Raw genomic sequence first — 14,854 nt, 5'->3', positions numbered from 1 at the left:
TCTGTGCTCCAGGAACTCAGCAGGGTTTTTTTTTCCAGTACATACACAACATCTCTCCAAAACATTTGTACACACACACACACACACACACACACACACACACACACACACACACACACACACACACACACACACACACACACACACACGTATTTAACCTCCAGCTAGCAGGAAACAACAGAACACGAACAGGAAGAATCTACAACACTTTCATGTTAAAACATCTCTGCTGTGTTCCCGTTGGCTCCAACATGACTCCCGTACAAACAAGACTCCTTATTCAGCCTCTTACATCCAGGCCTCTGAATATCCGTTCTGAGCTGTTTACTGTCACAAAAGTTTAAAAAAATAAATAAATTATAGCGTCTTCTATTATCGCCACAGGCCTCCACACTAGGGGGCGCTGTAGATACTTGCTTTGATCCAATCACATGTTCTTGTTTACTGATGGGCTGTTACATAGAGATGGTGCATTTTAAATATATATTTTTGTAGTTTTAGATTCAAACTACGGGATCATGATGGTTAAACAAACTCACAAAAGCGATCATTATTATCATAATCTGTATGTTAACATAGAGGAAATTAGAAAAACGAATAAATGAGTCTAACTGTCAGCACAATGTAATGTTGGTTATTATTTATTAGTGTAAGGTTAGATTTAATGGGACGGTAGGACGGCAGTGTGATGGTAAAATAGGGTTCTGGTGAGATTCATGTAACATTAGGATAAAGTTAGTTTAATCAGATTAAGGGCAGGATAATGTTATGGTAAGGGTTATTGCAGTGTTTGGCTTACGTTACTGTCAGCGTATTGCTGGAAAAATGTTTTGATATGAAATTAGGATGAGTAAAGTGAGACTAATGAAACAAGGTTATGAAGGAGTTAATATAATGTTACAATAAGGTTGGTTTAGCAAGCTTAATGGGATGACAAGTTTAATTTTAAGTTTATTGTAATATTTGTTTTCAACAATGTTAGAAAAAGGTTTGGCTTAAGTTGTTTCAAAGTTTGGATAAGGTTAGACTAAAGTTAGTCTGGTAAGCCTATAAGGTCAGTATCCTGTTAGGATAAGGTTTTGGTAAGGTTAGGATAACATTACTGCAGTATCATTAATCGGGCAAGGTTAGGATACTATTAAGGTAGGGTTAATATAATGTTTTAAATAAGTTAGCAAGATATTAGAATTGGTTTTTGGTTATTATAAAGTTAGTATAAGGTTGGGGGTAAGGATAGAATAATTTTACTCTAATGTTAGAGTATAACGTTTGTTTTAAGTTGCTATGAAGATAATGTGAGGAAAGGTCTTGGGTAAATGTGTTACAGCGTTTCATTTAGGCTAATGTTAGCATCATTTTAGAGTAAGCTTTGGGTAAAACTACTACATAGCGAGGATAAGGTTAGAGTAAGGTTATTATTACATTTTAGTTTACTGTTAGCATAACGTTTGGAAGATGTTAGGGTATTGTTACCTCAAAGTTTGGATAAGGTGAAAGTTTTTTGGCTAAAGTTCTTGCATTTCTTGGTTTAGCTAAACGTTAGCATCATTTCAGACTAGCGTTTTTGGTGAGAAAAAAGTTATAAAATCTCAAATAAAGTGAAATTCTGTTTTCTGGTGTTGTGTAAGATATTGTTGGGACAGTGTTAGCTAAAGTGTGGACGTGTTTCATATTTAGATATCGTTACCGGTCTGTTGTAACAACCGTATCAGGGTCAGAGAAGTTTAGAGCAATTAGCGTCTGAAAAATCTTCCTCCCTGCAGATGAACTTCTTCATGTGTTTTTAGATTTTGGCTTTTGATCCTTGCAATGGAGTCATCATGTTTCCAGCCTTTTGGAGCGATGGATTTTGTGCCACTTTATTTTTAAATGAAGAAAAACTTCCCTCCGGTCACAGAGGGGGAGGAAGAGGCGGGGATGGGAGCATCGCTTTCTTTTTTTATTATTGTGATTGATTCAGATTGATTACGTTCACATATTTAACGTGACGCGCTCCTCTCTTACTGTTGCTTCATTTGGAGCCAAAAAAAAAAAAAAAGAGGGGGCGGCCGGATGACGTTCCGCCGCCGCCACTGCCGCCTCCTCCCAGAATGCATAATGGCGGCACTCAATATTTCAGACGGAACAAATGAATTGCGCGAGGCTCTTTTAGCAGAATAAACTGCTTTTGCGCATCAAGACAAAGTCTGGGGACTAAGGGACCGAGGACCTAATGTGTTGTGACAATAGACAGTAGAGAGGCTGTGTGTGTGTGTGTGTGTGTGTGTGTGTGTGTGTGTGTGTGTGTGTGTGTGCGCGTGTGAGTGAGACAGAGGCAGATCTGTTCCAGGGACTGTTTTAGTGCCTCATCAAATATTTAGTTTGATTGTACATGGTCCTGTAATTGCCATCTTGGCTTGTGAATTATTGATGGCGTGTAGCAGAGCCAAGGAGGGCCCTCATCCACACACACCCACACACACACACACTGCTCGCTCATGTGCTGTAATAAGGCCAGACAAAAGCAAAGACACACACACACACACACACACACTGAGGCTGGTGCTGAGGCCAGTGAATCATCATGTAATGGTAATGGGCATGAAGCTGCTCTTGTTTCATATCCTAATTAGCTGCAGAGGAGCATCATCTGAATTCCTCAGTAATTATTTGAAGAGGGCGTTTCAACAACACGGCAGAGTCAATATTAGACTTTACTCGACCTTCTAATGAGGCGGCCCTTCTTCTTCCTCTCCTTCTGATGTTTTTGTAGCTCAAGCTGCCTCCCAGCTTCTCCTTCTTATTTTCTCGCTTTTGTTTTTCAGCTGCAGATCCTCCACGGTTTGTTCGTTAGCTGCAAACAAATGAGATGTGACGGCGAGGCGGTTAGCGGGTTAACCAGGACGGATTGCTGTTAGCTCGCCGGCAGCCCCGGCTCGCCACGCTTGGCTTTGTGTTTCGTTTCAGTTTTGTCACCCGTAAGATGAGCTGGAGCTGGTGGCGAAGGCGGCGGCGTGCTGGCCCAGACTCGCCGGGCGGTCAGGTGGTAAACCTGCAGCGGCGGGTGGCGTGGTGGCTTCTCAGAGAGCATCAAACTGTGAGGGCGAGCGGCGGCGGTGGCTGCAGGATCAGCAGCACGGCAGCTTTTAAAAATACTCCTGCTGAAATATTGATTTTTTTTTCTGCTTCTTTTTCTTTCTTGCCTAACGTAATAAGTGAGACACTCCAGGGAGGGCTGTGTGTGTGTGTGTGTGTGTGTGTGTGTGTGTGTGTGTGTGTGTGTGTGTGTGTGTGTGTGTGTGTGTGTGTGAGAGAGAGACAGAGAGAGAGAGCATCCTTGCTCAGCCCTCAGAGTGTGTGTGTGTTCATTTGAACTGTGTGTGTGTTCATCAGGGCCTTGTAATCTGAGCCTGACATAATTGCTTCCCATAGTGCACTGGGTGTGGTCGGGGTTGACATCATCTAGAGTAGCCGGCGAAAATGCTGAAGTCAGACCGACGCCCCCCCCCGATGTGAGCTAATTTAGCTTTAAAGGCGCTCCACTGGAACAATTACACCAGCCGCGGTCACTTTCCTTCTTCCATTCAGAATTAAAGGCCTCAGCAGCGATTGACCACTCACAGGAAGGTTTCAGGACTTTCTGCAGCTACCACATAAACATCGAGGGCCTAGAGGTCAGAGGTCACCCAGGGATGACTGAAAATGACTAGAAATAACCAGAAACTAATGAATAAGTGACCAAAAACAGAATGTATATATATAAACCGAGATACAGAAGGTCATCAAACAACCGCGGAGAACCACAAAATGGCTTTAAAAAGAGAAAAATTACTACAAAGACGACAACGACGCACAAAACAACGGCGCTGAACTGTAAAATGGATTCAACAAGATGAAAACAAGAGCAATTAGAACCAAAGCAATGAAACAGAATTGAATAATAACCAGAAATCGAGATGGAGAAACACAAAACCACAAGAAATAATGCAGAGAGAGATAAAACGACTTCAAAATGACACAAAAAAGGACTTTACGGAAAGACACAAGGTCAATGAAAGCCTTCAAATAGACTTGAAATAACTGTAGAGAGAAACTAAATAAGGCAAAATCCCAAAGGACACAAAACAACCACAAAGAGAGAAAACGGGATCAAAAAGAAAATTTAAAGGACACAAAATTACTTAAGACAAACAAAACGACCACAATGACACACACAGGCCGACTTTAAAGACGTAAATTGGCTTCAAAGAGACAAAAAAGGAGCCCAAAGGACACGACATGGTTTTAAAGACCACAAAGTGAGAAAAAAAAACTGCCCTTTTAACAGCTTTCTTCTGATTCGCTGCCCCTCTCAAACAGAAGGTTCAAGCAGCAGGTGGGAAGGACACAGAAACCTTTATATATATTTTGTTACCCGTCCACCTGAATCCACACTGATGTAACCTGACGTCCACTTTAAAGCCGCGTGTTTCCCGGGTGCTGCCGCTCCGTGTGACGGGAATAATGGGAACGGTCTGGTGGATGGTGTTTAATATTCCCACAGGGGAGAACCAGGTTTGTGATTTAGCTTTAGTTCCTAGGAGGGGAAATCTTTTTTGACTTTAATATCATGTTGAACACAACTGCTGCTGTGTATTCCCTCCACGCCGCCTGCCAGGCTGTGCTCTCCTGAAGGGCAGCACTGATTTCAGAGCTGCATTACGCTCCGCTCTCCGTCCTGCTATAATTGATTGTCGGTCGGTGTAATGAGGTGACAGCTTACACCAGCAGACTCCGTCTCTCTCATTATCTTTACCTCCTTTTTAAGAGCCCGAGAAGAAGGAGTAGAAGAAGGAGTCGGGCGGGCTAATGACGGAGCTCCGCCTGCACGCTTCGCTTCATTATTTATTGTGTTTTAATACGTTTTCAGGGAGGAGAGCGGCGCTCCTTCACTGTCTCCTCGTCCTCTCACCTGCAGTGCTGTCGACCTAATCCTCAGACTTTCATCTGGTTTCAGTGGGAAAAAAAAAAGGAAGCGATCCAGGTGAAAACTGCTTCCTCCATGTCAGGTTATAATACTCGAGTACTGCGAATATCAGCCTGGTTAACTGCCAATCAGGAAGCAGGTAACAGCGGGCTGTTTTCCACTGTAGGAACTCGAGGTCAGTTTTATCATGTCTATGTGTGCTCCGACTGCAGGACCTGCCCTGTGGGGCTTCTTTAGGGCCGTTTAAGGGCAGCTCCCTCTCGACAGCTCGGGGAGGCTGCTGGTCAAACTGGGAGAGGACTACAACTAGAAGCCTGTGATGTCCACATGCGAGGTGCTTTTGGTGTAACTTGGATACGACCTGCAGAAGCAGAGGCCACCAAGAGATCATGGCTCTGTTTCAGAGGCCGATACGCTGCAGCTGTGTCATAAGAGGTTCATTAGCCCTGTTTCTTTCCGTTTTACTTTCACTTGCCGGTCAGATTTACACATTAAATAGTATGCACAGCCACCCTTCCACACCGTACTGTTGGGCACTGATGATATAACCTGGTGGGTTAAACCACCGGTGGGCCACTGTACTTTTCAGAGCCACAGAGCTTTCAGCGCCTCCACCCCGGTGAGGGTCAATTAGCCACACCTGTCTGCAGAACCGCTCCCAGAATTCAAACACCTGGCTGGGATCGTGCCGGTCCACCTGTGCGGATCCGGTCAGGGTCTGGGAGGTTCCTCAGCAGCTTTTATGATGTGGGGCGGGTTGATTCACTGGTGGAGAACAGCGAGGGTGGTGGTTGGGGGTATCATCATCAGCAGAACGCTGACCTGTAACCAGATGCCCGAGCTGTCAGTGGTTTTAATGTTGTGGCCGTTCTACGTTTACGTTTGGACTCCTTCCTTTGTTCTGATTCTACACAAAAATAGTGGGTGCAGTATGTCGACATGTGCAGATATTTAAAAAAATGTGTGTGTGTGTGTGTGTGTGTGTGTGTCTGTGTGTGCTTTAAGTGCCAGTGTGGTTGAAATTAGATGTGCCTGCACTGGAATATTGTTGGTGTGTACACAGTATATACTGTATGATTGTGTGTATTCCATTGTGTATATTGGGTGAGTGTGTAGTGTGTGTGTGTGTGTGTGTGTGTGTGTGTGTGTGTGTGCCCCTGGTCTTGTCTCCAGCTGCGTTTTAATTCAATCCGTATCGATCCATATCAGCTCTCTGAAGGACTCAGTATCATCTGAATGGAGCTCCATATTATTCTGTTCACTGCCATAAAGGGCATTAGAGCCTCCAGAGCAGCAGATCAGCTTTCAGTCAATACACACACACACACACACACACACACACACACACACACACACACACACAGCTCGCCGCCTCCCTCTGCCTCCTCGCTGTGTCTCTTTGAAAGGCTTAGTTCACCCCAAAATTTTGAGGATTACATTTGATTGTTTCCATGTAAAGTGTTTCTATTTCTGACTTTATTTATTATCTACACCTAAATGATATTTGCTGTTCAGACCTTGGATGGCATCTGAGGAATGTGATTGGCTGCAGGAGTGCAGCCACTTCCTGATGAAGATCAAGTACCCAAACACTGCTTTAGGACAGCGTGCAGGCAGCAAGCAGCCGTGTGAAATCCTTCTGCAACATGCGCACAACTGTGTTTACAACAAGAGGAAACGGGCCTTTGCTTTCTTACAGAAATATAATTTGTCTGTTAAATCTAGGGACACAAATAATTTATATGAGGAACATACGGATGTTATATATCTCTATGGTGAACAGATTTTAAATCCAATCTCGAAGCTTTGAAATATCTTTGAGAAACACCTCAATTTTAAAAGAATTTGAAGCATGTTTAAAGGAGCACACAGCCCATTTATTTATAAAAATCTGACTTGTTGCGCATAAATGTGTGGCATGTTTTTACAGGGTTTGTGAACACAGGTAGAAATGAATAAAAGGAGCGATGGTTAAAGAGTGTGTGCTTCAGTAATCAAAGTTTATGTTGGAATCTTATGTCATTACGAGCTGTTACGGTGCAGCTGCCGCGGCGCTCGTCTCCGCTCGGATTCTGGATCTTGTTCAGTTTCTATGTCTCTAATGGGGGCCGTTATAAAGTAAATAAAAAAGGACAAAGCTTTTGAAATAAACCGGATGAGGGGGAAGAAGTCCCCTCTGGGTGAAACGGCTGTTTTAAGTTGTAAAAACATGAAAGAGTTTAATGAAAAGGGGTCGAGTTTAAGAGTGTTTACGGTGTAAAAACATAATTATCGAGAATCAGGAGTTAAGGTGGAAGTCCTGCGAGTACAAACAGCCTCTAGCATACATCCACTGATAAAGTTATCAAATATGTCTTAGTTCCATCATTAACGAGCAGCTAAACAACGTTTTTGGTCCAAATTTGATTAGAAGTGTAAAAACGCCGTCAGACTGCACAGAACAGTGAAACAGGCTGAGCGCCCGCTGTGTGTTTTTAAAGATATTGTTACTGTCTTATTAAGGTGGAAATCGATGCCGACCTCGCACAGCCCCCACTCCCGCACCCCCACAGCTCCTCATGCACTCCCAGCATGCTTTGCTAAGGCAGCAGAATAAGGAGGAGGAGGTGAAAAAGATGGGGTGTGGGTATTCTGCCGAGGTTATCCCCTGGTTAATGTGACATGTCTGTCTGCGACCTTGCCGCTTGTTAACTGCCCGGATTATTATTGTGATAATGTGGCAATTAAAAAGGAAGCGCACCATGAGAACGGGGTGGAGGGGCTTATGGTCCGAGAGATGGATGTGCACAGATTACAAGGCAGTGGGAAATGCATTAAGGTGGCAATCCATTCTGACCCCCCCTCCCCCTCCCTTCACCGTCCTCCTCCAAAGCTGCTGGTTATTACCGCCCATCCTCATTGATATCCATTTCCAATCAATACTCCTCTGCTGCCGTAAAAATCGCCGTAAATCAACGCGCGGCGAGCGAGAGATCGGGCGCGCAGGAAGGAAAATCAAAAGGCGGGCCCTAATGAGACGCCATAAGTCTGCAGGAAGTGTCGACCGCCTTTATCAAGACTCCGCTGCAGAATTGTAATTTTATCTGCTGCTCAGATAAAGAGGCGATATGTGACCCGACACGAAGAAACAGCAACACATTCAGCCCTGAGACAGGCTCCGTCCTCTCAGCCTTTCACAGGAAGATGTAGCAAATCTGTGCGGTTGTTAAATAAATGTGTGTGATTTTAGCTTCTGCATGCAGTTTAACATTTTACGTAGCCATATAAGTTTATTTGGACTGACGCTGGTAAAACTCCTCCTGATGCAAATGAGCGTCCTGCAGAGTAACTGAGCCCGGCTTCCTCTGATTCTCAAACTGTGCCTGTGTTCTGGTTCTCGTCCATTTTGAGCAGCAGTTCAAATGAAACTAATCGTATTTCTCTTTTTTTTTCCTGTTTTGTCTACACATCTTTCAGATTCTTCCTGAAGTTCTTCCTCAAGTGCAATCAGAACTGTTTGAAAAATGCAGGAAACCCGAGAGACATGAGGAGGTTCCAGGTAAAAGTCCAGCAGGGAAGCAGTTATCTTTCATGAAAAATTAAAAATCCAAAATAACCCTGAGGGCTGTGTCCACAACAGGTGGTGGTGTCCACTACAGTCAACGTGGATGGTCACGTGCTGGCCGTGTCAGACAACATGTTCGTCCACAACAACTCCAAACATGGCCGCCGAGCCCGACGACTGGACCCCTCTGAAGGTAAGATGTGACTCAAACAGATCAAATTATTGAGCAGGGTGTTCATAAGCTTTTGTCAGAGGTTTGTAGGACTCGTAGGACTCATTCTGTCGGTCATGTCGATCAGAAGATGTGTAGAAGGTTCAGCTGCAGTTGTGTTTAGTCAGTAATAGACTGCAGCTGTTAAAAAAGTACAAAAAACTCTGAGGTTGGGATCGGTTTCTCCAGCAGACTGCAGGTTTCTGGCTCTTTGGAACAAGGTGAGAGGATAAGCAGCTCACAGGTTAATCTGGTCTTCCTGCTTACATTTGGTTGTTGTTTATTAAGCGTCAGGCCTGTATGAAACTCTCTGCCGGCTCAGTGTCCTGCTGGACGTTGCGTTCCTCCGGGGCACGGCGAACAAACGCTCCGTTCTTCCACCTTCCAAGGCGACCAAATAAAATGCATCATCTGCGTATAAACTTCACACAGTGAAACTCGACTCTGAGAGCTGGAGCTCAGCGGCAACATATCCTCTGAAGTTGTAAACTTTAACGCCACTTTGCCCTGTCCCCACTCTAATAAAACCCGATGACATAAGGCTCTCGCTTGATTCGACCTACTTGGAGTGCCAGGAGGGAGGGGCTTAACCAAAGCTGTAGCAGGTTTTCTGGGCAGAATCAGTAAAAGATATTTCATTTGTGCTCACCGAGGAAGCCCACCAATCACATCCTGTTATATTCTGTCAGAGCATTTTGACACGAGTCAGTTGGAACAAATCAAAAACCTGTTTTTCTTTTAACGTCGTCCTGGTTAAAGTTTTAGGCCTTGGAGCAGCAGGTGGGTGGGGTTACCTGCAAGTCCTACAAGTCAACCTAAACAGGTTCACATTAACCTCCTGTTACTGTCTACAGCTCTTTAGGCACTTTGTCTTGTCCCATTTGGCAACTCGTCTGGGTAACAGAAAGCCTGAGGTTTTTTCAGAGCAGTGAGCCAGTGCGTTTCCTCTCATACATCAAACTACCTCACTTTGCTGTTTCCCTCGACTCTGTTAAAGATGTGAGGCTTTGCCAGGAGAGATGGTGTAACTCCTTCACTTGTTAAAACTCACTTTGAACGCCAAACTCGTGGGGCTCACCGTACGGGGCGCTGGAAGTGTCAGGTGACTGTCGGTGACAGAAAAGTCGACAAGCCGGCGTTCTTACGCCGCTCTTCCTCCTTAAACAGTAAAAAGTCCTCTGACACCTCCCAAACCACTCTGAAATTTCCCTTGACTTGCGTTAAAGTTTGAGGTGTTTCCAGGAGAGATGGCGTTCCTTCACTTGTTTTAACCCACTTGGAAGCAGGCGGATCTTACAGGGCATCAAGAAAGCAGCATGAACTCCCAGCACTTTTAGCCAAACACCGCCCCTCCGAGGCACACACAGCAGAGTCCTGAAACAATTCAGCACCAGACATCCACCGTGTCCTCCCCTCAGATGCCTCCCTTTGCCGTTTCCTCTGACTTTGGAAAAGTCTGCGACTTTTCCAAAAGCCGGTGATGTAATTGTCTCGTTTGGTTTAACCTACTTGCAGCACCAGGTGGGTGGTGTTTATCACACTCGGGGCATTTCAGTCGAGATAAGGCTACTCGATCAAAGAAGAAGCATCTGCCCTTTTTCTGAGCGTGCCGTCCTGCAGGCCCGTCTCCAACCGCGTGGCACGTCCAGAGCTCTAAAACAAACGCTTCTTGACACTAATCTGTCAGCGCCTTCAGCAGGCTGGGATCCTTGTGTGCCTCACCTGTGAAAGTGCCTCGGGATATTTAGGAAAGTTTATCAAATCAGCAGTCAAACATTCATGAGCACAAGTGTTTGCACTGAGGATGCTGCGTGTACTGTACGGCGTCCTGCAGGGGCCAAAAGGGGATCGTTGTTTACCAGCCGGTCCTGTGTCTCAGCCCACGGAGGGAAGCTCGAGGCCTTTCATCTCATCCAGCCTGGGATGTTTTCAGAGACGATAAAAAGCCCCAACATCTGCTCCCGCCTTTGTCACCAGCTCTCAGCCTCCCGTCTCCTTGATAAAACTTTCCACCGCCGGCTCCTCGTCTTTGTGTTCTGTTCATTTGATTTGAACCCCCCGTTGTTCCCTTTCCAGCACAACCCCCCCCCTTCACACCCGCTGGACTGTTTGTTTACTGCTGTGACAAAAGGGGGAAATTAATAAGGAGGTGACAATCGAGTCCTCGGAGCAGCAAACAGCCGCAGCCCTCTGCAGTGGCTTCAGGGGCTGGGGAGGCCGAGTCTTTTCATCTGGAAGAAGTTAGTGCTGCAGCCTTAGAAGGGCAACAAGCATCCTGAAGTGTGGTTCCCAAAGCAGCGTCTTTAAATATCAGTTCAGTCTTTCAGCTTCCTGCTTAGAAACTTGACACATCCAGAGATTTGCCTGGAGATGAAGCTGAACCATTTCCTTCTGATTTAGGGAGGCGCTGGTCTGTTTTAAGAAAGACACGTTTGCTTCCAACCTGGATTACTCAAATCCAGTGTAGTCCAGCCTGATAATCAGTATTTAAGTGATGGAAACCGAAAGCTTTGTCTCTGGAGTCCCTTCACTTTAGCTTCTTTAAAAACATCTTAAAATCAAATCAAATCTTTCAGCATTGGGTGAATTTGTAAATAATGATCTTATGACCCTTTAAAGCCTCAGTGTAAACTGAGTGTTTATTCAGCCTTCTGACAAAAATAAAAGAAATATGGGTTTACTTACATGATTTTTAATTTGTTTAATTTCTGCCACATTCGACATTAAACCTGCCAACAGCGTTTTTAGCGTTTTAGCCATTACAGATGCCTCACCTGTTCGTCCTTTAAGGTGGTTTCTGTGCTTCTCTGTCAGATCTGGAGGCACCTTAAGCTGGTTTTATGTCGAATTTTTCCACAGGTTGGTTTATTTATCAGTTTTCAGTAAAGACAGCAGAATCTTGATGTCTCTGCTCGCGTCGGGCCTTCATGCAGATGTAGAAACAAAATGTAAAATAAGAGATTTATCTAAATCACTCAGAGCTTTCTCAGTGAGCTCACGCTGCCAGTAACTGCTGGCAGAAAGTCATTACCGCGCTGATAATAATGGAGAAAATTGTAACTGGGATGTTTAATCGAGTCTTTGAATGCAGCTTTATAGATGAGATCACATAATAAACAATGAGAGACTCGTTCATGCTCTGACTGGAATATCAGATCGTCCTCCCAATAAAACAGCTCTCGGTCCGGGAAAAGGTTGTAAAGCTGCGGAGCCTCGGCTTGCTTTGCGTCCGTCCGCCTGTCTGACTCGACTCGGCTCGAGTCCGGACACCAGTCTAGTCATTACGGAGACACTGTTTATATGGAGAACCTTATCGATCTCTGTGGCGTTGGAAAAACCAATCATTTTGCATTTTGTATTAGAGGGGGGAGTAACACACTGAATCTGACTGAAAGCTCTCTGTGGGTGTAAGAAATGTCACAGCTTCAGGGTTGTTAAAGATTTGTTGCCTTTTTCATTACCTTCCCCAGATGAAACATCTAAATAACGATAAAAATATCAGACTCGTCGTTCTCTTCCTGCTCGCGGAAAGTATGATTCTCACGTCGGTCTGCATGTGATGCAGGATGAATTCTGACCTGATTTTCAGGAAGCAGCGCGTTTCAAAGGGCATTTCTCCAGGAAGAACACACAGTCACACCATTTGATGGACGTCTGAACCAAAGTGTTTAAGCTGGCAGATAAAATTTAACAGGTTTTAGATGAATTATGTCACACAGGCCTGCAGACCTCCAGCCCTGGAACCAGACTGGTTGGTGACCAGTTGGCTGGAGGTTGTCTCGGAGAGCCTTGCTGTGATTACTTTGGTTGAACATGGCGTCTGGGACGAACGCCGACTGGAAGTGTGGAGCTGGTCCCACCAGCTGAATGAGTTCTCTAAAACGATCTGATGTCTGTTACTTGACCTCTGTGTGACCCCAACTGTCACTTATGCTGCTGTCATGTGTTTGTATGTTTCCGAAGCAGCCACTCCCTGCATCAAAGCCATCAGTCCGAGCGAAGGCTGGACGACTGGCGGCGCCACCGTCATCCTCATCGGGGACAACTTCTTCGACGGCCTGCAGGTCGTCTTTGGCACGATGCTGGTCTGGAGCGAGGTGAGACGACTCTTATTCAGATATCACACATTAAATGCTTTACCGGGTTGTTTAAGGCCCCGTGTTTTGCACTCTAACATTTTTTAGGCTGATCGCAGTGAAGAAATAACTTTGGCGCAGAACCTGTGCTCCGAGAACAACTGCACAAACCGTACATCATGTTCTCCATCTTCATCTTTCACACACACACACACACAAACACACACGCTCGTATCTTAGGAACACCTGCGTCTGTGTCTGCAGCAGGTCTGCGTGTCCCCAAAAATATGCAGATTCAGTGCGAGCTGAGCTGCAGGAGGAGCTGCGCATACGGTGCACCATGAAATATTGAAGCGAGTCCAGAAGAGCAGAACACCTGGCGGGGAAGGAGGGAAGATGCACCTCCACACGCCGACGGAGCTCCTGACTTTGATCAGCGTCGTGTGGCGGCAAGCAGACGGACTCCAAAGCCCAGCATCCCTCTGAACACAGACTGCATGCTGACCCAGATCCCAGTCAGGCGGTCGGCGCGTTCTTACTCAGAAAGTTTTAACAGGAAGAAGAATCGGCTGCTCTCGTTCTGCTCCTCGGTTATCGTTCCAGACATCCGCTGCTGTTTGTAAAACTCAATATTTATCGTGTAGAAGAGGCGGAGAAATCTGAGGACGATACAGATGATAGAACTGATGGGTGTGATCAAAGGTCGTGATGCCGAACCTCCAAAGAAGAAAAGCAGAAGTTTGTGATGCAGAGATGGATTTGCAGACGCAGGCTGAGGGCAAATTAAAAACATGTAAAACCATCATTTTTACTGTAGTTTGAGTAAAAACTCTCTAACATGTGGGGCTCAGAAAATTAGCTTTTTTGGAGGATTTCCTGTCATGTGTTGCAAAATTCCATCCCAGCAAAAACCTGCTGAAGACGCATCTTTGACTGAGATTTGGTTAAAAAAAAGGGAAAATTTACTTTGCAGGTCAGTGAGAAAACATCTGAATATCCCTGAAAAGTTAAAGGCCTTCATTAGATTCCTTTTTGCCTGAAGCCTAACATTACACGGTTCCCTCTGAAAAAAAAAAACGCTGGTGGGATTTTTCCAGAGTTTGTGTTTATTGTAGAAAATATTCTCTGTGGGAAATAAAAGCTTGGACTTGTTTAGCTCAGCGAGATAATCACAAATTTGCAGCGCTTTTAAGATTTCTTTAAAGTTTGCTAAAAATAAAACGTTACTCTGTAAACGCACTAACCACCCACTAACTTCCTGTGTTTGCTGTGATGACATTTACTGTCGTGTCTTGCTGTCCGAGCTTGCGCCGTCAAGCTTACAGAGTACTGACAGACCACGTATGGAGTCACTAAAAAGTGCACGAGGCTACTGTCCCCCTTACTCACAAAAAACGGGTCCAGACTGTCTTTTACGCCTCGAGCCATCAAACGTTTGAACTCGAGCAGGTTCAGGCGGCTCACTTAATCATCCCTAACATGTGAGGAGGGTGAAGGTCTCTGTTTATGGTGTGATTTATGTTGATGTGATTGTTTTTGTGTGGGTATACAAATGTCTGCTGACTTTCCCCACAGGGACAAATAAACTTGTTTATCGATCTTTTAACGACTTCTTACCGTCTTCTTTGAGTTTTTAAACTTGTGTTGTGTTATTTTTTTATATTTGGAAACTGCTCAGGCTTAGAAGAAGATGACAGTTTTTTTGTTTCAGGAGTTTCAAAGTCGTCCTGATTATTTGAAAGTTTTTCTCATGATTCCTGTCTGGTTTAAAGACCGCAGCTTGAACATTTTGTCCTGTTTTTGTTTCTCTCTTGACTCAGCTGATCACCCCTCACGCCATCCGGGTGCAGACCCCCCCTCGCCACATCCCAGGGGTCGTGGAGGTCACGCTGTCCTACAAGTCCAAACAGTTCTGCAAAGGAGCTCCGGGACGCTTTGTGTACACCGGTAAGCTTTCAAACCAAACCCCGTCGTCAAGCGGAGTTTTCTAAACACTGAAGTCCTCAGAGAGGTTTTAAATCGTTATCCAACGGTTTGATACTGATAGTAAAGTACCGTCAGTTCAAATTCACCACCAT

General features: G+C 45.0%; 1 protein-coding gene across 3 annotated transcripts in view; it reads left to right on the top strand.

The window, feature by feature from the left end:
• The window catches only part of LOC146717024 (transcription factor COE3), a 146,905-nt gene that overhangs the window by 89,154 nt on the left and 42,897 nt on the right, over nucleotides 1–14,854 (top strand). For 2 of the 3 annotated variants that reach the window (XM_085471091.1, XM_085471075.1), the window contains exons 7-10: nucleotides 8,402–8,483; nucleotides 8,565–8,682; nucleotides 12,664–12,797; nucleotides 14,597–14,723. In XM_085471091.1, coding sequence (XP_085327217.1) covers nucleotides 8,402–8,483; nucleotides 8,565–8,682; nucleotides 12,664–12,797; nucleotides 14,597–14,723 — 461 coding nt within the window. The remainder of the gene's footprint in view (nucleotides 1–8,401; nucleotides 8,484–8,564; nucleotides 8,683–12,663; nucleotides 12,798–14,596; nucleotides 14,724–14,854) is intronic. The other variant, XM_085471082.1, reaches the window with a different exon arrangement.

Source organism: Copadichromis virginalis, linkage group LG2 (assembly GCF_057382275.1).
Source record: "Copadichromis virginalis isolate Kocher_CV1m ecotype Utaka linkage group LG2, C_Virginalis_male_GT1.1, whole genome shotgun sequence".
NCBI lineage: Eukaryota > Metazoa > Chordata > Actinopteri > Cichliformes > Cichlidae > Copadichromis > Copadichromis virginalis.
The sequence above is the reverse complement of the archived record's forward strand: the minus strand, read 5'-3'. Positions and strand labels throughout refer to the sequence as shown.